This window comes from Mastigoproctus giganteus, chromosome 7 (genome assembly GCF_048544385.1).
Source record: "Mastigoproctus giganteus isolate SK-2022 chromosome 7, ASM4854438v1, whole genome shotgun sequence".
In the NCBI taxonomy this organism is placed as follows: Eukaryota; Metazoa; Arthropoda; class Arachnida; order Uropygi; family Thelyphonidae; genus Mastigoproctus; species Mastigoproctus giganteus.
Window position 1 is genome coordinate 6069457 of NC_143581.1, and position 26682 is coordinate 6096138.

Genomic DNA, 26682 nt, shown 5'->3' on the forward strand with positions numbered 1-26682 from the left:
TTGATTTTTTGCATCATTTGACATTACTACTGCTACATTAAGTCTGATATACTTCATTAATAAATATAGAAAACAACAATGGGCTCAATACCAAATCCTGGGGGACTCCACTAATAACTATCTATAATGTATTCTATAATAGAAGACTATTTTGATATGTAAAGTTTAATTATAAAAGACAATTATAAATTTAATAAAAAGAAGTTTTTGAATCCAAAAGTATAAAATAAAAATATCATATTCTACTATATATGGGTGTAGGAAATTCTCAGATAACGCAGCTGACGTTGCTGATGATTGAATACGTACTTCACATTGATTTTTACTAATGAAAGACCCTATATGCTGAGAGGCTGCACAAGCGAGGCTGAACCATATCAAATTAGTCATTTAGAAATTACAGGTGACTGCATATCAGAAAAACTTTTTAACCTAATGGCAAATAAAGCTGTTGGATTTGACTGCATATACCCAGTAGGTTTGAGGGAGGTAACGGGAGAGCAACTGAATCAATGATGTTAATTATGAGGGTAGTATTAACATTAGCAGAGGCAGGACTGGTGCTAGTGTTTGTGGTGCCTAAGGAAAAACCTTATAATGGTGCCTAATTCATATCATATCTGAACACACAGATGCAGTAGTGCATCTAGCAGCACCTATTTTAGGTGGCTCCTATGACAACTTGTGCATAGTAGCACCGCTTCTGAGCAGAGGCATATGATGTATGAAATTTGAGTCCACTGTAATTTGAGGGAATGAGGTATGGTGAAAGGGCACCACGACTGAGGCCAGTCCCAAATATATTCTACACAAGCAGATTAGGTGTTGGATATCATGACATTAGATTCCTCCACCAGTACACTAAGAGTTACTGCATGAATGGATAATCCCAAAACCTCCATTTGGTGCACAGCATATGGTATGCATACCATAGGCAGTTTTGTTTACGGATACTTAATTGTATTAACAAACGCCCTGACTTTCTTGTCAATATCCTGTGGATCGACGAGGCAACAAGATGGGATATTCAACATGCACAATCACCATTCATGGCCAGTGGAACATCCTCACACGATTTTGGCAATCTCATTTCCAAGTAGGAATTAGCGACAACATGTGGGCGAACATTGTACAAGATAACTTTATTCATCATGAGTTTCCTGCCTGCCTAAATGCTTATCATTACTTACAGTTTTTGCAGAGGACATTGCCAACACTTCCAGAAGATGTTCCTCTTAAGTGTACATGCCAATATGTGGTTTCAGCACAACAGAGTGCCTCCACATTTTGGGCAACAAATAATAATATTGCTAAATGGGCTTGGCACACCCAGTGTTGTGAGGTGGATATCAGCATGCTTCTCTTTCTTGGTGTTTCTCTTCTTTCTTTTCTCTCTCTCTCTCTCTCTCTCTCAGAATAACTAAGAAATATTTTTTTGGCTGGTGCAGCATAAGCCTCAGGCTTCCTTGCACCATATGGCTAATAATAATAACAATAAATAATTGTTACTGGAATCACTGAATTGGTAATGGAGGTCCCACTTCTTGGTCACCATGCTCTCCTGACCATAATCTATTGGATTTTTATGTGTGGGGTCACATGAAACAAACTGTTTATGCCACAGAGCTTAACAACCGAGATAACTTGTTGAATTGCATCTACAAAACTACCACTCCTATTAAAAACAACACAGTGCTACTCACATGTGGGAGATTCCTTCTCACACTGCGCTGAAGCATCTCCTGACACAAGGCACTCATTTCAACCATTTTGTTGTATTTCTTTTGATCATGCTTCAGTTTGAGTGCAATACTAATAAATAACTTTAGTCCAGATGTACAACATTACTGAGTTTCTGAGTGCTCTTCAATTCAAGGCTAAATCCTTAGTTTATCTTGAATTTAGACAGATATTTTGTTGGTTACTAATTAGTATCCGTATCTTGTACAGTTCGAAACCTGCTGCCAATGCTGTAGTATATTAGACTGATACAAAATATCGTAACATATATCTCAAACTTGATAGCGTATAATGCAAAACTAAATAGCGTAATATGTAGCGCTGTATTAGGAATCTGTTAGCTTAGTAAATCTTTTGTCAATTATCAATTAAATTGTATTTAAACGGAAATCATGCTCCAGACTAGAGCAGCAAAGCAACGAGCAAAGTATTAGCATTAGTAAAGAAAGCAAGCTTATATAGCATCAGCTAAAAAAAAAAAAAAAAAAAAAAACTTATGCTGAAAATATTTGTCTAGTTCTGCCTTGAATTCATTTACGCTATCAACTTCCACAACGACAGATGGAAGTTGGTTCCAGCAATCAACCACCAACTGGACTTGGACTGTCTTTCCTCAATTTGAATTTATGCCCTCTCAGGTGATTATTCTGAGCAAGAGGAAAATCCCATCAGCACTGAGTATGCTCAAACCATTCAAGGCTTTATACACCTCAATCAGATCACCTTGCAGGTGCCTAGTCTCCAGACACTGTAATTTGCAAAACTTAAGTCTTTCTTCATAAGAGCAACCCTTTTTTCCGTTCACTAATCTTGTTGTCCTTCTTCTGTACTCGTTCCAGTAGCTCTACATCCTTCTTAAAATGAGGCCTCCAGTCCTATGCACAGTACTCAAGGTGTGGCCTGACCATTGCCTTATACAAGGGGATAATCACCATTTTTCTTCTCTGCCACATGTCTCATTAGTTCATCTGACATCCATTTAGGTCTAAACCTTGAACAATATTTCTTAATTGGCATGAAAAGCCTAGTAGCTTCCAAGATTAATTCTTTGAATGCTTCCCATTTTGAATTTGCTGTTGGCAACATCAGTTGGTCCCAACCGTATAGAATTTAAATACTGTCTCAGACTACTGTAGTCACCTTTATGAAAGCAAAAACCCTTCCCTTTACTGCTGATGGTAGTTACCTCTTTGAGTAAATCCCACTTCAGCACACTGTGATCACTGCAGCCTAGTGGTTCCTTTATCTGCAGATTCTTAATGCATGAAGAATCACTACTGATAATCAGATCAAGAGTATTACTCCCTCTGGTTCCTTCATGAACATGCTGCTGTATAAAACAATCATCCAATAAATCCACAAAAGCCTTGCTAGTGTGTGTTATCAACCCACAAATTCCAGTCAATATCTGGGAAATTAAAATTCCTCATCATAAGACACACTGTTTTACTGGCCCACTCTATTTCTCTGTACAGTTGCTAATTATACTCATCAGAGTCATTAGGCCTATAACACACTCGCTCTGAATTTTGCTTTCCCATTGCTTATGTCGACGAAATTGACTCGACACTGCACTGCACTGCCCAGCCATGTCGACTGGCTGTACTTCCTAGGATTTTATGTGTTTCTTAACTAATAGCATAAACCAGACTGTCTTCCTATTATCCCTGTACACATTGTACTCCCCAAATTCCATTTCTGCATTCCTTATATCTGTGTGACACAATGTCTCTGATATCTCAACAATATCTGCCTTTGATGTTTTGACCAACACCTCGGATTCATCAAATTTATTTACCAAACTCCTAGCACTGGTTTATATGTAAGTATAGCATTACAATTGGTAAAGGCGCATGATGCAAGAAAGCATGCTTATATAGCATCAGCTAAAAAAAAAAAAAACCTCATTTTACCCATTCACTCGGTCCAAATGTTTGTCTAGTTCTGCCTTTAATCTGTTTAAGCTATCAACTTCTACAACAGATGGAAGTTTGTTCCAGCAATCAACCACCTGCTGGCTAAAGGCAAACTTCCGCACATCTATCCTACAACCGTCTTTCCTCAATTAGAATTTATGCCTTCTCAGGCGATTATTCTAAGCAAGAGGAAGAATTCCATCAGCATTGAGTATGTCAAACCATTCAAAGGCTTTATACACCTCAATCAGATCGCCTCGCAGGTGCCTAGTCTGCAGCATACATGCACCTGTTCCTATTCTTAGCTATCCTAACACAGCCCATATATTTACTTATACCGCAATGACTCCCAGCTGTCTCTGAAACATCCTGCACCTTGTTTTTCCAAGCTGCTGCTCATTCCAATAGAAGCAGAGCAAGAATCACTTTCACCTCTGCCAGTGGCTACTGTTAATCTTTTAGTCTGTGTATCCCTCCGAGCTAGCAGTTTTCCGACCCACCTAACACTGCCTCAATAGCTTGAGCAAATATTCTTGCACCCTTTCTATTTAAGTGTATCCCATCCCTGTAGAAGCAGTAGTGTAAGTGCTGTGGCTCGGGGGAGAACCGAAAGGGGTGATTCTCCAACGCATCACAATGTATGAAATTGAGCAAAATGAGAAATGTTTGAGTACCTTTCTTGAACAGGACATGATCTAGCCAAGAAGGATGTGTTTGTGTGTGCTAGGTGCCAGAGAGTATGAAGAAAGTAGGTGCCAACCCAGCATTCTGATGAGAGTTTGAGGTGTAGGGTAGATGCTCTTGAAGGAATTAAAATGGTGGGGGGCCTCATCAAGCTCTCAGCTGCCAACTCAACTCCAGAGCTCACTTTTGCACATCAGACAACACAGCAACAACCTTTAGGGCAGAAGGCACTGGTCCCACAGGAGCTAGTTATTGTCAGTGACTCACTTGTCAGGGTAACGGGAAATATATTGTGCAAAAAGGATAGGTGGAAATAGACCAGGGTATGTCTGCCAGGGGCAAAAGTTGATGAAGTTGTAGACCAGATATCTTTTAAGGCCACAAAAGGTGATATTGTTGTACCTGTTGGCACTAATAACATTAAGTGTAGGAGATCTGCGTACTTATTTAACAAGTAAAAAGTGTCTGCAATTCTGCCCAGACATAATAGGAGATAGTATATGATGAGAGCCTTATCACTAAATTCGGCCATGGAGAGATTGTGCAAGGCTCATGGGTAAAATTTTTCTCAGCCTGGTTGGTGCTTGTTAATAGGAGTGACTGCTTCTACAGTGATGGGATTCATTTAAATAGAAAGGGTGCAAGAATATTTGCTGATGCTATTGAGGCAGTGTTAGGTGGGTCAGAAAACTTCTAGCTTGGGGGATATACATTAATAGATTAACAGTAGCAGCTGTCAGAGGTTAAAGTGATTCTTGCAATGCTTCTATTGAAATGAGCTGCAGCCTGGAAAACAAGATGCTGGGAGTCATCAGAACAAGTAAACAAATGGACTGTGTTAGGGTAACGAGTAAGAACAGGTGCATATATACTTGAATGTACACCAATGCTAGAAGTTTAGTAAATAAATTTGGTGAATTTGAGGTGCTGGTCAAAACATCAAAGGCAGATACTGTTGGGATATCAGAGACATGGTGTCACACAGATATAAGGAATGCAGAATAGGAATTTGGGGAGGGCAATGTGTACAGAAAGGATAGACATGACAGGAAGGGAACGAGGAGGGGTTATGCTGTTAGTTAAGAAACACGTAAAATATAAGGAAGTGCATCCAATTCACATGGGTGGACAGTGCAATGTTGAGTCAGTTTGGTGTGACATAAGCACTAGGAAAGCAAAACTGAGAGTAGGAGTGTGTTATAGGTCCAGGTGCTCACATCTGGTGAGTATGGGGTTGGCATACCCAGGGTCCTGAGCTGGATATCATCATTCTTCTCTTTCTTGGTGATTCTCTCTCTCTCCCCCTCTCCCCTCCTCCCTCTCGGTAACTCAAATTTTGTTTTGCCTGGTTCACCAAAAGCCTCAGGCTTCCTTGCACCATATGGCTGATAATGATAATGAACAACTGCACAGGGAAATAGAGTGGGCAAGTAAATAAAATTGTATTATAATGGGGGATTTTAACTTCCCAGATATTGACTGGAACTTGTGGGTTGGTTGCTCGCACACTAGAAAGGCATTTTTTTTTGGATTTATTCGACGATTCTTTTCTACATCAGCATGTTCAAGAGGCAACCAGAGGGAGTAATACTCCCTCTGGTTTGATCTGGTTATCAGCTGTGATTCTTCATGCATTAAGAACCTGCAGATAAAGGAACCACAAAGTGGCAGTGATCACAGTATGTTTATGTGGGATTTGCTAAAAGATATAACTACCATCAAGGGTAAAGGGAAGGGTTTTTGCTTTGGTAACAGTGACTACAGTGGTCTCAGACAGTTTTTATACAGTGGGACCAACTGATATGTTACCAACAGCAAATTCTAAACAGGAAGAATTCATGGAGGTAATCTTGGAAGCTACTAGGCTTTTCAAACCAACTAAGAAATACTGTTCAAGGTTTAGGTCTAAATGGATATCAGATGAACTAAACTCGTGGCAGAGAAGAAAAATGCACGAGTTGCATATAAATGATCAGTTGACATAGAAGTCTATGGTAGATATAAGCTGGTAATCAAGTCACAAAGGAGGTTGGCAAGGCAAAGGCAGATTATGAGAAATCCTTGGCAAAAGATGCAAAGAAAAACAGCAAGGAATTCTTTATTTATGTAAACTCTAGTAGAAACAGGATGAATCAGATTGGTCCACTTGATACCGATGGTTCAGCTGTTGATGATCCTGCTCAGGTAGCTAGCAAACTGAATGAGTATTTTGCATCTACATTTTCACGAGGTGTTATTCGGGGAGGGGGAATGCCAAAAGTTTCTCGAACTGTGGCAGTTGAGAGCAAAGTGGAACAGAAACCGAAGATAAACATAAGAATGGCACCTGGGGTGGATGGGATCTATTCAGTGATATTAAATGAGGCAGCAAAAGATGTAAGCAAATCCTTAGCCATAATTATGAGAGCCTCCTTGAACTCGAGAGGTCCCCATGGATTGGTGATGTGAAAATGTGTCCCAAATTCATAAAGGTGGATCAAAGGGTGACAAGAGTAATTACAGACCTGTTAGTTTAACTTCTGTTTTTTTTTGGGGAAATTAATGGAGACACTGGTTAAAGAAGCACTGCAGGATTATGTTCACAAGACTACAGTTATAGTTCAGACACAGCATGGGTTTGTTAAGGGGAAGTCTTATCTGACCAATCTGACTGGATATTATGATGTGGTCACAAGGGAACTGGATGCAAAAAATAATTTTGATATCATATACTTGGATTTTAGGAAAGCTTTTGATACTGTTACAGATTAGCATAGGCACATGATGCAAGAAAGCAAGCTTATATAGCATCAGCCAAAAAAAAAAAAATCCCTTATTTCACCCATCCACTCGCTCCAAATTGTTTGTAACGTTCTGCCTTGAATATATTTAAGCTATCAACTTTTACAACAACAGATGGAAGTTTGTTCCAGCAATCAACCACCCGCTGGCTAAAGGCAAACTTCCGCACATCTATCCTACAACCATCTTTCCTTAATTTGAATTTATGCCCTCTCAGGCGAATTTATTTCCCACAGACATAAGATTAAAAATAGGGGTTACGTTCTCAACAATGAAATTAGTTAGCTAATTAGTTTATGTTTAAACAATGATTGATTTATCTAAAGAAATGAAAATGTAGCCTGTAAAATCAAGCAAATTATAATAATAGAGATTATTTACGACTTACAAATGTTCTTAAAGAATGTTTATTCTTCATCATCATCAACTAAATGCCCACTCGTTGATCACTCATTATTGGTTCAGCACTCGCTGGTTTGTTGCACAAGGAGTTGTATTCTTCAGAAATGTTTCAAGAGGCGTTTGTTTCTAAGATAATCTTCTCTTTTAATTATAAATTTCACGATTGCATGCATAAGCAGTTTTTAACGGCACACAAAAATTGCAACTAACCCGATTCGTGTGGTAACAAGTTTATGAAGCTTAAAAAAAAGGAATGAAGAGAAGATTCTGAAAATTTGTTTTTTTATACGATTGAAGATTTCAGTAAAGGGGTAACACATTTCACCATAATAACGTAAAAAACCACACAATTCTAGCTATTGGTATTTTCGCAAATGCAAGTAGAGCGAGTTTACTACCTGTTTATAATTGCATGCAGTAACAGAAAAGCCCAATAAACTGGAAAGTGCAAATTGTTTTTATCGTTTTATGGTCGTGACCTCCAGAAATGTGCTTTAGAAAAATATCACAAAGGCGTTTAAAATTGATTCTTAAAACGGAACACATGATAACGATGAAAGTATAGTGTATTTTAAATATTTGAAATGGTAACTAATACAATTTACAAACCACGCTCACGACCTTTTATATGGCCTTAAGATCACGCTTGTGACCTTAAAAATTACATTTTAGAGAGATAAATAGCTTAGTTATAGAGCCAAAATTTCAACTTCCCAAGATCTTGAAACAAATTAACAAAACACAATGTGTTATTGGGTTCACATTACGAAATTTTAACGATACAATGGTGTCTCTGGAACTGATTAATATCGTAAAACGGGGTACATTGTATTGTATAGCTATGCACGTGGTTTGGAATGCGGTATTTATGAATGTTTAACATTCATTTTTTGCAATTAATGTTCATATCTTCGATTTTATTGATACTTGGGAGGAAAAAACTCAAAGCGTAAACTCATAAAGCGAGAACTGCTTGTACTGCATATGGGTAGCAGCAACCCTGGCATAGCATATCAACTGTGAACTCACTCAGTATAGTGGAGAATGAAAAAGACCTGGGGATAATTGTGCAGTCAGATATGAAATTTTCTGAGCAGTGTAGACAGTCTGCAAGGCTAGTTCAAGGTGTCTTGATGATGATATACAGGAATTTTTCTAGCACGGATAAGGAGGTGATTATTAGAATTAGCTGAGGCATATGATGCAAGAAGCAAGCTTATACAGCATCAGCCGAAAAAAAAAAAAAAAAAAAAAATGGGAATTTCAACTATCCGGTCACTCCAAATGTTTGTCTAGTTCAGCCTTAAACTTATTTAAACTATCAACTTCCACAACAACAGATCTGAAGTCTGTTCCAGCAATCAACTGCCCGCTGGCAAAAGGCAAACTTCTGCACATCTATTCTACAACTGTCTTTCCTCAATTTGAATCTATGCCCCCCCCAAGGTTCTTAATCTGAGCAAGTGGAAGTATCCCATCAGCACTGAGCCTGCTGAAACCATTCAAGGCCTTATACACCTCGATCAGGTCACCTCGCAGGTGACCTGATCGAGGTGTATAAGGTCTTGAATGGTTTCAGTCTCCTGATGCTGCAACTTGCAGAGCTTAAGCCTTCCTTCGTATGAGCACCCCTTTGTTCCTCTCACCAATCTTGTTGCCCTTCTCTGTACTCGTTCTAGCAACTCTACATCCTTCCTAATTATCCTCTTGTATAAGGCAATGGTCAGGCCACACCTTGAGTACTGTGGAACGAGTACAGAGAAGGGCAACAAGGGTTGCTCTTACTGAGCTGATCTGAAGGGGACATAAATTCAAATTTAGGAGAGACAGTTACAGAATAGGTGGTGTGTGGAAATTTGCCTTTAGCCAGTGGATGGTTGATTGCTGGAAGAAATGTCCATCTGTCATTGTGGAAGTTGACAATTTAAATAAATTCAAGGAGGAATTGGACAAACGTTTAGAGGGAATGGATGTGTGAAATGTTTTTTTTTTTTTTTTTTTGGCTGATGCTGTATAAGCTTGCTTTCTTTCACCCTATGCCTCTACTAATGTTGTTGTTAAATTCTAGTCACTGAACATTCATTGTATTGGATTTAACGATAACCAAGTACAGTACAAATAATATAATGAAAACATTACTAATTAAAATATTTTTTTAAAATAATGATTGTTTTTCATAAATTTCCTATTATATGCAAAATGTTAGAAGAGAATAACATGTCACTAATCCATTTAATTTCTCTGCCATTCTATTTTCAATCATTCCTCTCATCTTCCGCTCTAAAACTCTCTAATTCAGTTTACTCACAAGTGATGTCAGCGTGATGCCTCTATAACTGGTACACTTTTTCCTGTTCCCCTTTGAATAACGGGATGATCAAACCTTTTTTTTCAGTCCTTTGGCACCTGTCTCTCATCCCAGATCTTACGGAACAGTCTGCATGTCCACCCTATCCCTGCCTTGCCTGTAGCCTTCAGCATTTCACTATTTATCTCATCCACACCAGCAGACTTACCTGTCTTGATGTATTTCCATGCCTGCACTACATCATTCCACATCAAGTCTGTCTGCTCTCTCTCTCCGTATCTTTACTTTCATCCCCTCTTTTATTATCAACCTGCCTTTGTCCCTTTTGTTGGCTGTCCTGCATGTTCAACAGATTTTCAAAATACTTCTTCCATGTTCCTCATCTTTGTCCTTGGTTATTAGGTTCTCATTCTCATCCATCAAGTATTTGCTCTGTTTACCATCACTTCTCCTTTTCCTCACCATACCATACAGCGTCTTTTTATTACCATTGATATCTTGTCATAGAATTTCACTCCGTTCTTCCAACCACAGTCTTCTTTCCTCGTTAACTATCCTTTTGGCCCCCTCTCTTCACAGTTTCATCTCTCTCTCTATTCTCGTCATTTCTGTTCTGAAAGAAAAGTCCTGAATGCATTATTCTTAATTTTCACAGCCTCTCTCTCTCTCTCTCTCTCTCTCTCTCTCTCTCGTCCTATCATTGGGGTTGGAAATGGAAAGAAACCACCATGGGGTTTCTTTCCGTCTCCTTCTATTGTTTGTCTTTCCGCAAACTTGCTCTCTCAGTCCTACTTTTTTCTTTTTTTTTATGTAAACTCCAAACAATAGAGGTATATGAACCTATAATACCTTAGTACCATGCTTGGATTGGAGGTTGAAAAGGCGAAAGAAGATATTTGTTGGCATTGGACTTGAACTTCTGTAGACTGTAATTTTCAGAAAATATGTATGAAGGAAGGTTGTTCCAGAAAACGGCAGTTGAATGAATAAACGAGGAAGATGAAAAGTTGGTTCTGTGAGTTTGAGTTGGACAGCAAATGGATGTTGGTTGGTGGCAGCACATGTTCGGACTGTTTTGAAAGAGAGAGAGAGAGAGCAGGAATTATAGAAGCCAATTCAGAAGAACAGTGCCCATGGAAATATCTGTAGAAGAGGCATGCAGCAGAAACAGTACGTCTATGAGACAGCAAGTGGAGAGACTCTGTTAGAGAAGAATCATTAATTAACCTAACTGCCCTCTTCTGAACGGAATCAAGAAGCCTGAGAGAGGTTTTGGGGGCACCACCCCAGATATGGGAACAATATTCCATGGTAGGACGGATTTGCGATTTGTACAGAGTGAACAGCAGTTTGGAAGAAAAGTAAAGGTGAGAGCGAAAGTGAAAACCAAATTTTTTAGATACAGAGGAAGCAATATTTGTAATATGCTTGTGCCAAGAGAGATTAGAAGTCAGGATAATCCCCAAAAGAGTTAAATTATTATTTTGCTAGAAATTGGAGTGTCACCAAAGATAAGCATAGGAGCAGAAGAATCCTTTTTTGTGAAATATAAGACAAGGCTGAGTTTTAGAAGGATTGAAATCAACTAAGTTGTCTTTGCCCCACTGGAGAAATACCTGGAGATCGGCATTTAAGGAATTGATAGCAGATTATCGAGAAGTTGAAGCTGATTGAGCAGAGCAAGGTTTCTCAAAATGGAAAGTGGAATGCAATGTGCTGTCATCAACAAAACAATGGATAGAATTTCCGTCAATGGAAGAAGGTCATTAATATACAAGAGAAAAGAGTGGGTGAAAGAACTGAACCTTGGAGAACACCGGCATTAGTGGAGAAGTTAGAAGACAGAGAGCCATCTACCATCACCCTCAGTGAGCGATCAGAGAGAAAACTGGATAACCAATTACAAAAAACAGTTGGCAAACTATAAGATGGAAGCTTGTTTAGAAGACCTTTATGCCAAACACAATCGAAAGCCTTTGAGATGTCAAGGGCAACTGCATGTGTTTCGTCAAACTTTTCCATTGAATTAGTCCATAAATGGGTAACATAAGCCAGAATATCACCAGTGGATCAATACTGACGGAATCCGTACTGGTGATCGTTGATCAGACTGAAGGTTTCTAGGTAGTTTAAGAGTTGGCAGTTAATTGATTTCTCCATTACTTTAGAAAGAGTAGAAGTAATTGCAATGGGATGATAATTGGATGGGAGGGATTTGTCACCCTTTTTAGGAACTGGCTGGATATGAACAAATTTCCAAGCAGAAGGAAAAACACCTTTGAAATAAGAAAGTGCAAAAAGGCAGCAAAGAACAGGAGTAAGGTCAAGAGCACAGGTTTTGAGAACAAGTGGAGAAATACCATTGGGACCTGGAGGTTTCTTAGCAACAAGATTTGTCAAAATCCTTCTGACATCCTTTTGACAGAAAAACCACAGGAGGCATTGAATGGAGCGTGTTGGGAATGGTGGGAGGTGTTTTACCAAGATCATTAATACAGGATTGGAAGAAAAATGGGATGCTAGCAGGTCAGCTTTATCCTTGGCTGAAGTGACAACAGAACCATCTGGTTTGGACAGAGGTGGGAGCATAGATGGGCAAAAGTTGCAGCCAAAGCTTTGGCAAGAGACCAGAATGCTCGGCTACCATTAGGGCAAGAAGCAAGTTTTCTACTCTTAGCCTGTTCAAACTATAGTTTGGACTGATTAATAACTGCTTTACAATTGTTGCGAGCTTTGGTTTAGGCAGAAAATGAAACTGAAGAATCAGAAACAAGCCAATTAAGATATGCAACGTTCTTCCCTTGAACAGCCTTAGCACATTTATTGGAAAGCCATGGTTTAGATGAAGGACGAGATTTTAAAGTGGAGTGTGGGATAAAGGATTCCATTTCTGCAAGAATAATTTCACTGACACGATCTGAGCAAACGTTGACATCAGAAGTTTTGAAACAGTAATCTGACAAAGGAAAAGAAAAGAAATCTCGCAGGTCATCCCATTTTGCATTCTTGTAATGCCAAACAATATGAGGTTAGGAATAGCCACGAGATAAAGGCTCCATTGGAGAAGAGACAATCACCAAGTTGAGATCTGAAGTGCCTAAAGGAACTCTCATTTCGACCGTGTACTTAGAAGGGTTGTTTGTGAGAAAAAGATCAAGCATGTTGGCTGTATGGTTAGGATTGTCCGGTATGCTTGTAGGTAAATGAACAATCTGTGCAAGGTCATTAGTAATTGCAAAAGCCTTAGCATCTCGACCAACTGGGTCGGTGTGACTAGAAAACGGAAGCCAGCTGGAGTTGTGAACATTAAAATCACCAAGAAAAATTACCTCACTGTTAGGAAAGTTGGACTGGAGAAAGTCAAGAGAACGGTAGAGACAACAGATGAATTTGACACAATGTGGTAGAGATTTTAAGCCAGAGAAGATCGAAAAGAGGAGATTCCAAATTACCAAGTCTTTGACAGGGAATATCGGAATGGACATATGCATAAGTACTGCCTTTGAGGTGAAAGGAATCATACAGCGAATAATTTGGGCAACTGAGATGAGCAGTAGTTGAATCGACTGATAACTGAGATTCTGTCAGAAAAAGTACATGGAGTTTGGCAGACTGCAAGTGGAAATGGACATCGTTGAGATTAGAATTGAGACCACGTATATTTGTGAAATGAATTAGGAAGTGTTTGGGAGGTTTAGATCTTTTTGCAGATAAGTTTACTCTATTAGTCTGACAATTCATGGTGTATTCAATAGTAAGAAAAAGTGGGTGGGACATGCTGTATGAAGTAATGAAATTTTTGGATATGGCATACACATGGTAAGAATATAACCAGATCCTTGACATAATATTGCCTTGACAATGCCCCCCCCCCCCCGCATACACACTACTTGGACTCCCTCCAATCACTATCTGGCAGAGTAGAGGTAGCAAGATTATACACTAGCTGATCTGGAGCCTCCTAGAGAGTTACCAATAGGCTCTCTCTCTCTCTCTCTCTCTCTCTCTCTCTCTCTCTCTCTCTCTCTCTCAGAGTAATTCACAAAATTTTTTTTGGCTGGTGCAGCATAAGCCTCAGGCTTCCTTGCGTTGTATGGCTAATAATAATAATAAAACTTAGCTTTTCTCGAAGTTGCAAAGGAAATAGAGCTGCATTTCCTAGGATTAAACTCCAGACCATTCGAAGCAAACCAATTAGTGAAAGTTCAGAGTAATCCCATGTTTTACCATGAAGGTTAACTGCATCATCTTGACTGTTGATACATGAATATAGCATTAGAAGATGCATACGATGCAAAAAAGCAAGCTTATGCAGCATCAGCAAAAAAAAAAAAAAAAAAAACCACCTCCCATTTCACCCCTCCATTCGTTCCAAATGCCTCTCCAGCTCAGCCTTAAATTTATTTAGGCTATCACCTTCCACAACAAAAGGCAAATTTCCACACATCTATTATACAACTGTCTTTCTTCAATTTCAATCTGTGCCCCCTCAGGTTCTTAATCTGAGCAAGAGGAAGAATCCCATCATGATTCAGCTTGCTCAACCCATTCAAGGCCTTATACACCTCAATCAGATCACCTCGCAGGTGCCTACTCTCTAGGTGCTGCAATTTGCAAAACTTAAGCCTTTGTTCCCCTCACCAATCTTGTTGCCTTTCTTTGTACTCGTTCTAGCAACTCTACATCCTTCCTAAAATGAGGCCTCCAGACCTGTACACTACTCTAGGTGTGGCCTGCCCATTGCCTTGTATAATGGGATAACCATCTCCCTGTAACGGGATATAGTTTCACATCGTCAGCAAACATTAAGATCTTAATATTATTTCTCTCAACAAATTGCAGTAAGTCATTGATAAAGATGGCAAATAAAAGAGCCCCAAGAGATGATCCCTGCGGTACTTCTCTCGATGGAAAAAAATTCCTTTAAGATTTCCTGTCTGATGTTTTCGATATGAAATATATTCATCAACAAGGATAGTAGAGGGTCAACTATTCCATAGTGCTTAGTTTTTTGGCAAGTAGATTGTGCAAGACACTGTCAAAAGCCTTAGTAAGGTCTGTGTAGATCATATCAACCTGTCCTCCGAGATCTACGGTGTATATAACCTGCTGCCAGATAGTGAGAAGATTAGTGGTAGTTGACCAGCCCCTGGTGAGCCATGTAGGCTGTCTTAGATGAAGTGCCGAACATATTCCATTAATCAGTTGTGAATGATAGTGTCCAGAATTTTTGCCAAAGATTACAGAAGGCAGATGGGATAGTAATTCTCTAGTGAATGGATTGCATTGCTCTTTGGGATAGGAATAACATTGACTTTTTTGAAGTGAGTGGGGAAATACCAGTCTTAATGGAAAGATTGAATATATGCAATATTATATATTTAAGTTGTGAAAAGCATTTCTTCCACAAGATAAGTGGAATCTTATCTGGGCCGGCTGAAAAATCTTTTGTAAGTTTTCGAAGCACTTGAATGATAATGACAGTGGGAGTAATCTACAGGCCAGGTGATTGTGGAGATTATGATAAGAGCCTCTACATGCAAATGGAATGGACAAGTAAGTGTGAATGTCTTATTATGGGCAATTTACTTGCTAATATAATCTTGCTACCTCTACTCTGCCAGATATTGACTGGAGGGAGTCCGAGTAGTGTGTATGCGGGGAGCATTGTCGAGGCCACGTTATGTCAAGGAGCTGGGTATATTCTTACCACATGTATGCCATATCCAAAAATTTCATTACTTCATACAGCATGTCCCACCTACTTTTTCTCACTATTGAATACACCATGAATTGTCAAACTAATAGAGCAAGCTTATCTGTGAAAAGATCTAAACCTCCCAAGGACTTCCTAATTCATTTCACAAATATACGTGGTCTCAATTCTAATCTCAACGATGTCCATTTCCACTTGCAGTCTGCCAAACCCCATGTACTTTTTCTGACAGAATCCCAGTTATCGGTTGATTCATCTACTGCTCATCTCAGATGCCCAAATTATTCGCTGTATGATTCCTTTCGCCTCAAAGGTGGCACTTGTGCATATGTCCATTCTGATATTCCCTGTCAGAGACATGGCAATTTGGAATCTCCTCTCTTTGATCTTCTCTGGCTTAAAATCTCTCTACCTCATTGTGTCAAATTCATCTGTTGTTTCTACCCTTCTCCCAACTCCACTATTCACTTGGAGCTCTTTGACTTCCTCTCTTTGCAACTTGACTTTCTCCAGTCCAACTTTCCTAACAGTGAAGTAATTTTCCTTGGTGATTTTAATGTTCACAACTCCAGCTGGGTTCCATTTTCTAGTCACACTGACCCAGCAGGTCGTGATGCCGAGGCTTTTGCAATTACTAATGACCTAGCACAGATTGTTCATTTACCTACAAGAATACCGGACAATCCTAATCATACAGCCAATACGCTTAATCTTTTTCTCACAAACAACCCTTCTAAGTACACGGTCAAAGTGAGAGGTCCTTTAGGCACTTCAGATCACAACTTGGTGATTGTCTCTTCTCCAATGGAACCTTTATCTCATGGCTATTCCCAACCTCGTGTTGTTTGGCATTACAAGAATGCAAAATGGAATGACCTGCGAGACTTCTTTTCTTCTTTTCCTTGGTCGGATTACTGTTTCAAAACTTCTGATGTCAACGTTTGCTCAGATCGCGTCAGTGAAATTATTCTTGCAGGAATGGAATCCCTTATCCCACACTCCGCTTTAAAATCTCGTCCTTTATCTAAACCTTGGTTTTCCAATAAATGTGCTAAGGCTGTCCAAGAGAAGAATGTTGCATATCGTAATTGGCTTGTTTCTAATTCTTCAATTTCATTTTCTGCCTACACCAAAGCTCGCAACAGTTGTAAAGCAGTTATTAATCAGTCCAAACTAGAGTTTGAACAGGCTAAGAGTAGAAAACTTGCTTCTTGCTCTAATGGTAGCGGAGCATTCTGGTCTCTTGCCAAAGCTATTGGCCGCAACTTTTGCCCATCTTTGCTCCCACCTCTGTCCAAACCAGATGGTTCTGTTGTCACTTCAGCCAAGGATAAAGCTGACCTGCTAGCATCCCATTTTCCTTCCAGCTCATGTATTAATGATCTTGGTAAAACACCTCCCACCATTCCCAACACGCTCCATTCAATGCCTCCTGTGGTCTTCCGTCAAAAGGATATCAGAAGGATTTTGATGAATCTTGATGTTAAGAAAGCTCCAGGTCCTGATGGTATTTCTCCACTTGTTCTCAAAACCTGTGCTCCTGAACTTACTCCTATTCTTTGCAGACTTTTTTCACTTTCTTATTCCAAAGGTGTTTTTCTTTCTGCTTGGAAATTTGCTCATATCCAGCCAGTTCCTAAAAAGGGTGACAAATCCCTCCCATCCAATTATCGTCCCATTGCAATTACTTCTACTCTTTCTTAAGTAATGGAGAAATCAATTAACCGCCACTCAAACTACCTAGAAACCTTCAGTCTGATCAATGATCACCAGTATGGATTCCGTCAGTGTCGATCCAATGGAGATATTCTGGCTTCGGTGAAAGGTTCGGTGAAACACAAGTAGTTGCTCTTGACATCTCAAAGGCTTTTGATCGTGTTTGGCATAAACGTCTTCTAAACAAGCTTCCATCTTATGGTTTGCCAACTATTTTTAGTAATTGGTTATCCAGTTTTCTCTCTGATCGCTCACTGAGGGTGATGGTAGATGGCTCTCTGTCCTCTAACTTCTCCACTAATGCCGGTGTTCCCCAAGGTTCAGTTCTTTCCCCCACTCTTTTCCTCTTGTATATCAATGACCTTCCGTTGACTGGAAATCCTATCCATAGTTTTGCCGATGATAGCACATTGCATTCAACTTTCCATTTTGAGAAACCTTGTCCTGCTCAATCAGCTTCAACTTCTCGAAAATCTGCTACCAATTCCTTAAATGCCGATCTTCAGGTAATTCTCCAGTGGGGCAAAGACAACTTAGTTGATTTCAACCCTTCTAAAATTCAGTCTTGTCTTATATCTCGCAAAAAGGATTCTTCTGCTCCTATGCTTATCTTTAGTGACACTCCGATTTCTAGGCAAAATGATATATCTCTTTTGGGGAATACCCTGACTTCTAATCTGTCTTGGCACAAGCACATTACAAATACTGCTTCTAAAAAACTTGGTTTTCTCTTTTGCTCTCGTCGTTACTTTTCTTCCAAACAGCTGGTCACTCTGTATAAATCGCAAATCCGCCCTGCCATGGAATATTGTTCCCACATCTGGGGTGGTGCCCCCAAAACCTCTCTAAGGCTTCTTGATTCCATTCAGAAGAGGGCAGTTAGGTTAATTAATGATTCATCTCTAACAGAGTCTCTCCACTCGCTTTCTCATAGATGCACTGTTTCTGCTGCATGCCTCTTCTACAGATACTTCCATGGGCACTGTTCTTCTGAATTGGCTTCTATAATTCCTGCTCTGTCTTTCAAAACAGTCCGAACACGTGCCGCCATCCATTTACTGTCCAACTTCAAACCCACAGAACCAACTTTTCATCTTCCTCATTTATTCATTCAACTGCCGTTTTTCTGGAACTATCTTCCTTCATACGTATTTCCTGAAAATTACAATCTACAGAAGTTCAAGTCCAATGTCAACAAATATCTTCTTTCGTCTTCTTAACCTCAACCCCAAGCACGGTACTAAGTACTATAGGTTCTAATACCTCTCGTGTTTGGGGATCACATAAAAAAAAAAAAAAAAAGAATTTTAATTTGCCTCTAATTTACTGGAGCAAATGGGAGGGAAACTCCACATGGGGGACAAAATTTTTAAATCAACTAGATGATTGCTATTTGTATCAACATGTCAGGGAAAGTACTAGGGAAAACAATACTCTAGACCTTATCATCACCCATGAATCAGATGATATAATAGGGCTGACAGTACAAGAACCAGTAGCAGGAAATGATTATGGAGTTCTGTTGTTGTTATTTGGTTTTTAGGAGCATTAGCAACTAAGGCCATATTGCTCCAGGGATATGCGGTGGTCATTCCCTCACCTTTCCGCATCCTCCATATTTGGTGGCTCACGGGCTTGAACCCCAGTCTAATCAAGAAGCATCTGCTACTCACTGCTGCTCCTGCCCACGGAGGCACCTATGGAGTTCTACGGTGGACGATGAAGAGAGAGGTAACAATAGTTAAAGGCAAAGGAATGGGTTATAACTTCAGGAAAGGAAATTACAATGGCATAAGTTGCTACATGGCCTCTATTAACTGGGTAGATATCTCACAGAGAGCGAACACAATTGAACTAAGGTATACCTTTAAAACATTAATCACAGAAGCCTTGAATGCATATATACCATTAAAAATATACTCTATGAGGAGGATTCCAAGTTGGATGAATAATGAAGTTACCAGATTACTTGAGCAGAAAAAGACAGCATGGAAAAGTTACTGAGCAATAAAAAGTAACGAAGCATATAACAGCTACAAATTGATCTGTAATAGTGCTACTGAAAAGGTTAGGCTGGCAAAGGCAGATTATGAGAAATCGCTGGCAAAGAGGAGGGATAAGGAATTCTTCACATTAGCATTAGTAGAGGCATATGATGCAATTAAGCAAGCTTATGCAGCATCAGCCAAAAAAAAAAAAAAAAAAAACACCACTCCCATTTCACCCCTCTGTTCATTCAAAATACCTGTCCAGCTGAGCCTTAAATTTAATGAGGCTATCAACTTCCACAACAAGGGATGGAAGTCTGTTCCACCAACCGACTACCTGCTGGTTGAAGGCAAATTTCCGCACATCTATCCTACATCTATCTTTTCTCAATTTGAATTTATGCCCTCTCAGGTGATTATTCTGAGCAAAAGGAAAAACCCCATTGGCATTGAGCATGCTCAAACCATTCAAGGCTTTATACACCTCTATCAGCTCACCTCGCTGGTGCCTAGTCTCCAGACAGTGTAATTTGCAAAACTTGCCTTTCTTCGTAAGAGCAACCCTTTGTTCCATTCACTAATCTTGTTGCCCTTCTCTGTACTCATTCCAGCAGCTCTACAACCTTCTTGAAATGAGGACACATATATAAATGCAAAGAAGAGAAGAACAAACCAGATTGGATCCTTATGTAATGGACGTGGGATAGTATTAGATACCTCAGCTGAAGTTGCAGTGGACTCCAACAGTTACTTTGCATCGACATTTACAGAAAAAAAAAAACCCTTTACATCAATGAGAAATTATGGGAGTGAAGTTGAAAAAAATGTAATTCATGATGTTGAAATTTCACATGTTTATTTAATAAAAAAACTTTCAAGCCTACAGGCCAGTAAGGCTCCTGGGATTGATGGCATATACCCTATAATCTTAAGGGAGGCGGCAAGTGAGTGCATTGAACCATTGAGACTAATTATGCGAGCATCACTGGACTCGGGAGTAATTCCGTTGGTTTGGAAAAGTGCCACTGTATCTCCAATACATAAGGGCGGTTCTAAGAGTGAAGTGGGAAATTACAGCCAGTTAGTCCAACTTCAGTAGTAGGGAAAATCATGGAGACTGATCAAAGTTTGAATTCAGGATCATTTAGATAGAAATGGAATTCTGAAGCATACTCAGCATGATTTTGTAAAGGGAAAATCATGTTTAACTAATCTGGTAAGCTATTTTGACAGGGTCACTCAAGAGCTGGACTTTGGGAATAATTTCGACATTATTTGGATTTCAGCAAAGCATTTGACTCAGTCCCACCTTATAACCGCTCACTTGGCAGAGTTGAACTAAAGATGGTAGTGGAGGAAAGGGACTTGGGTGTTACGATACTGTCAGACTTGAAGTTCTCTGAGCATTGTAGACAGGTTGCAGGGAAGGCCCATGGTGTCCTATCGATGATTTATCGAACAATTGCTAGTAGAGATAAGGATGTCATAATCCCATTGTATAAGGCTATTGGTAGACCACACTTGGAATACTGTGGTCTACCAATAGCCTTATAGGTAGACCACACTTGGAATACTGTGTTCAGGTATGGAGACCACACCTCAAGAAAGACAGTGCTTCTTGAAAGGGTAACTTGCCTGGTGAGATCTGCAAAAGGGCATCCATAAGGACGAAATTTTCAAGGTTATAAATGATTCTAGAACTAGGGGGCATTGAGGTGGTAGATGACTTTCATCAACCGGTGAAATACCAGCACTTTGCTTATTGGAGGCTTGAAGTGGTGAAACCCATGTTTAGTCTCTAGAGCAAAGTTTCCGGCATCCCCCCTCCTCCCCCATACTTCTCCTCTAACCCATGCACGGTACTAAGTACTATAGGTTTTGATACCTTTCGTGTTTGGGGTTTTCATAAAAAAAAAAAAAAAAAATTCAAGTTATGGGGGGATGTTTAGACTGGATTAAAGGAAGTTTTATTTGAGCCTTTTTTTTTTTTTTTTTTTTTTTTTTTTTATGAGAACCCCAAACACGAGAGGTATTAAACCTATAGTACTTAGTACCGTGCTTGGGTTGGAGGTTGAGAAGACGAAAGAAGATATTTGTTGATATTGGACTTGAACTTCTGTAGATTGTAATTTTCAGGAAATACGTATGAAGGAAGGTTGTTCCAGAAAACGGCAGTTGAATGAATAAATGAGGAAGATGAAAAGTTGGTTCTGTGGGTTTGAAGTTGGACAGTAAATGGATGTTGGCTGGTGGCGGCACGTGTTCGAACTGTTTTGAAAGAGAGAGCGGGAATTACAGAAGCCAATTCAGAAGAACAGTGCCCATGGAAGTATCTGTAGAAGAGGCATGCAGCAGAAACAGTGCATCTATGAGACAGCGAGTGGAGAGACTCTGTTAGAGATGAATCATTAATTAACCGAACTGCCCTCTTCTGAATGGAATCAAGAAGCCTGAGAGAGGTTTTGGGGGCACCACCCCAGATGTGGGAACAATATTCCATGGCAGGGCGGATTTGCGATTTATACAGAGTGAGCAGCTGTTTGGGAGAAAAGTAACGCCGAGAGCGAAAGAGAAAACCAAGTTTTTTAGATGCAGAGGAAGCAATATTTGTAATGTGCTTGTGCCAAGAGAGATTAGAAGTCAGGGAAATCCCCAAAAGAGATATATCATTTTGCCTAGAAATCGGAGTGTCACTAAAGATAAGCATAGGAGCAGAAGAATCCTTTTTGCGAGATATAAGACAAGATTGAGTTTTAGAAGGGTTGAAATCAACTAAGTTGTCTTTGCCCCACTGGAGAATTACCTGAAGATCGGCATTTAAGGAATTGGCAGCAGATTTTCGAGAACTTAAAGCTGACTGAGCTGGACAAGGTTTCTCAAAATGGAAAGTTGAATGCAATATGCTATCATCGGCAAAACTATGGATAGGATTTCCAGTCAATGGAAGAAGGTCATTGATATACAAGAGGAAAAGAGTGGGGGAAAGAACTGAACCTTGGGGGACACCGGCATTAGTGGAGAAGTTAGAAGACAGAGAGCCATCTACCATCACCCTCAGTGAGCGATCAGAGAGAAAACTGGATAACCAATTACTAAAAACAGTTGGCAAACCATAAGATGGAAGCTTGTTTAGAAGACCTTTATGCCAAACACGATCAAAAGCCTTTGAGATGTCAAGAGCAACTACTTGTGTTTCACCGAACCTTTCCATTGAATTAGTCCATAAATGGGTAACATAAGCCAGAATATCACCAGTGGATCGACACTGACGGAATCCATACTGGCGATCGTTGATCAGACGGAAAGTTTCTAGGTAGTTTAAGAGTTGGCGGTTAATTGATTTCTCCATTACTTTAGAAAGAGTAGAAGTAATTGCAATGGGACGATAATTGGATGGGAGGGATTTGTCACCCTTTTTAGGAACTGGCTGGATATGAGCAAATTTCCAAGCAGAAGGAAAAACACCTTTGGAATAAGAAAGTGAAAAAAGGCGGCAAAGAATAGGAGTAAGTTCAGGAGCACAGGTTTTGAGAACAAGTGGAGAAATACCATCAGGACCTGGAGCTTTCTTAGCATCAAGATTCATCAAAATCCTTCTGATATCCTTTTGACGGAAGACCACAGGAGGCATTGAATGGAGCGTGTTAGGAATGGTGGGAGGTGTTTTACCAAGATCATTAATACATGAGCTCAAAGAAAAATGGGATGCTAGCAGGTCAGCTTTATCCTTGGCTGAAGTGACAACAGAACCATCTGGTTTGGACAGAGGTGGGAGCAGAGATGGGCAAAAGTTGCGGCCAATAGCTTTGGCAAGAGACCAGAATGCTCGGCTACCATTAGGGCAAGAAGCAAGTTTTCTACTCTTAGCCTGTTCAAACTCTAGTTTGGACTGATTAATAACTGCTTTACAATTGTTGCGAGCTTTGGTGTAGGCAGAAAATGAAACTGAAGAATTAGAAACAAGCCAATTACGATATGCAACGTTCTTCTCTTGGACAGCCTTAGCACATTTATTGGAAAACCAAGGTTTAGATAAAGGACGAGATTTTAAAGTGGAGTGTGGGATAAAGGATTCCATTCCTGCAAGAATAATTTCACTGACACGATCTGGGCAAACGTTGACATCAGAAGTTTTGAAACAGTAATCAGACCAAGGAAAAGAAGAAAAGAAGTCTCGCAGGTCATCCCATTTTGCATTCTTGTAATGCCAAACAATACGAGGTTGGGAATAGCCATGAGATAAAGGTTCCATTGGAGAAGAGGCAATCACCAAGTTGTGATCTGAAGTGCCTAAAGGACCTCTCACTTCAACCTTGTACTTAGAAGGGTTGTTTGTGAGAAAAAGATCAAGCGTATTGGCTGTATGATTAGGATTGTCCGGTATTCTTGTAGGTAAATGAACAATATGTGCTAGGTCATTAGTAATTGCAAAAGCCTCAGCATCTCGACCTGCTGGGTCGGTGTGACTAGAAAACGGAAGCCAGCTGGAGTTGTGAACGTTAAAATCACCAAGGAAAATTACCTCACTGTTAGGAAAGTTGGACTGGAGAAAGTCAAGTTGCAAAGAGAGGAAGTCAAAGAGCTCCAAGTGATTAGTGGAGTTGGGAGAACGGTAGAGACAACAGATGAATTTTACACAATGAGGTAGAGAGATTTTAAGCCAGAGAAGATCAGAGAGAGGAGATTCCAAATTGCCATGTCTCTGACAGGGAATATCAGAACGGACATATGCACAAGTACCACCTTTGAGGCGAAAGGAATCATACAGCAAATAATTTGGACATCTGAGATGAGCAGTAGTTGAATCAACTGATAACTGAGATTCAGTCAGAAAAAGTACATGGGGTTTGGAAGACTGCAAGTGGAAATGGACATCGTTGAGATTAGAATTGAGACCACGTATATTTGTGAAATGAATTAGGAAGTCCTTGGGAGGTTTAGATCTTTTCGCAGATAAGCTTGCTCTATTATTTTGACAATTCATGGTGTATTCAATAGTAAGAAAAAGTGGGTGGGACATGCTGTATGAAGTAATGAAATTTTTGGATATGGCGTACATGTGGTAAGAATATACCCAGATCCTTGACATAACGTGGCCTCGACAATGCTCCCCGCATACACACTACTCGGACTCCCTCCAGTCACTATCTGGCAGAGTAGAGGTAGCAAGATTATACACTAGCTGATCCGGAAGCTTCCTAGAGAGTTACCAATAGGTTCAGTCCGGTGTACTAACTAGCGGCCGGCCTGTGAACACCGTTTTAGAGCTGTACACTCGAAATGTAAGGAATATTGGATCTCGCCACGACATTCATCATAACCTCAAAAATCATCAATCATACTGCATGGTGGAAGAGATAGGGAAGGGTTGGCCGGAACTTAGCTCTAGAGACTAAACATGGGTTCCACCACTTCAAGCCTCCAATAAGCAAAGTGGTGGTATTTCACCGGTTGATGAGAGTCATCTACCACCTAGTACTGCCTGGTAACATAGAGGGGCGGCGTTCCTCCATGTGGTGTGGGCGCCACACCTCGACCCCTGCTTACGTTGGTTCACACCTGGGTGGTCACCCACCATGTACTTGTGCATGAGGGTTATACCCAGGATTACTAACAGTCCCACCATCGTGAAGGTGCAAGCAGAGGATTTGGCTGTCATAGACCGTCCGGACTTCGCCGAAATTGGGTCCACTTTGACTTGAGTGTCACCCGAATATCAGTTCCATCAGCGTTTTAGACTCACAGGTAGCAAGAACAGCTTGTCTGGCATATCTGAGAGAATGTCTGTGACAGCCTCAAGGACCAAAGTTATAAGGCCTGCGAGTTATAAACTACTGGAATAAGTTACCTACAGGAGGAGGGAAACGCTTAGGTTGCCCATTTCCTTTTCTCTTGTTTATTAATTATTATTTTTTTTCCTTATTATTATTTTATTATTATTGTTATTTATTTTTTATTATTATTATTTTTTTTTTTGGCTGGTGTACCATAAGCCATAGGCTTCCTTGCACCATGTGGGCATTGCTCATACTAATATTAATATTGGCTGTGTCCACTGAGACATTATTGAGTGTATCATCCTTAATGACTTGAAATTGATAAGTTGAAGCAGCCATTAGTTGCAGTTTTCTTGGAAAAAGAGGAGAAAAATGTCACAAAAAGATCTTTAGATTTGTCTCATGTTGTAGGATTGCCATCGGAATCGATGATCCTGTTGAACATTTATTAGAATTTTTAAGCATGTTCCAAAATGGCTCCAGGTCAGCATTCACAGTGAAACTGCATTGAATTGACTGAATATAATGAGAGTACTGATTTCTGATGATCCTTTTAATGTTGCTTCTATGTTCCTTGAACAGTGACATATATGCTTCGTCATGTGTCGCCCTGAAGTGTTTTCTGCACTGCTGTTTGGCGCTGATAATTGCAATCATGTCTGTCGTGAACCAATGAGAGAATCTGTACCTGTAATTTTTACTAAGATGTACAAAGCCTTGAATGATAGAGCAGATTGTGCTAATAAGATGATCGGTGACTGCGTCAAGATCATTAATCTGTGCAAACCCATCAATGCAATCAAGTTCACGTCCTAATAATTGCCAGTCTGCTCTCCTGAAGTTCAGCTTGGCTTGGACAAGCAGTGCATCTACTTTTCTGTTATATGTTTATTTGACAGCTTAAAGTCTTGTGATCAGAAGGCAGAAATGAAACTGCTTCTAAAATAATGTTCGGCTTGGATGCAAAAATGGGAACCAGCAACACCTTGCCTCTAGTACAAATATTGTTATACTGCATGAGGCCCAGTTCAGACATGATGTCATATAGCTGCCTAGTTGTAGCAGATGACTCCTCAATGCCTAGTGGGGAGTGTTGAATACTGAAGTCTCCAAACAAGTAAACCTCATCTGACTGGTGAAAAAACATTTCAAACTTACAAAATGCTTGCGACAGCCTCTCCATAACAAGATCAACCGGGAGCAGAAGGTAGAAGGTGAGAACAGTTTTGTTATGAACCTTCAGATGACAAAAGATTCCTTCAATATTGTAGAAAGTCCTGTGCATTGTTACTGCAAATTGGTTTGAGATAATGATTGTGACACCCACCCCTAGATCCCCTGTCTCTTCTGACGACAGTATGAGGACACTGCCACCACTTCTGAATCCATAATCCCATCATCCCAGAATGCCATATATGAATAAGGAGACAATTTGTTGAATTCTGCAGGAAGGTCAAATGGAAAATAAATATTTGTGATACACAGAAGCAACACTGTGATCATGTGAAGGCTTGACTTGTCAAGACAATCCTAATTTGACGTTGCTCTTTGACTTTGTAGAGCGGATATCATCTTTTAAGGGCACAAAAGGTGATATAGTTGTACACGTTGGCACTAATGACATAAAGAGTAGGAGACCGGCGGAATTACTTAG

General features: G+C 39.9%; 1 protein-coding gene across 1 annotated transcript in view; it reads right to left on the reverse strand.

Moving 5' to 3' along the window:
* Positions 1 to 26313, reverse strand: part of LOC150082455 (kelch-like protein 26) — a 40357-nt gene extending 14044 nt beyond the window's left edge. Inside the window, exon 1 of the mRNA XM_090377766.1 lies at positions 26019 to 26313. Within this exon, the coding sequence (XP_090233892.1) occupies positions 26019 to 26313 (295 nt within the window). The remainder of the gene's footprint in view (positions 1 to 26018) is intronic.
* Between the last annotated feature and the right edge of the window lie 369 nt (positions 26314 to 26682).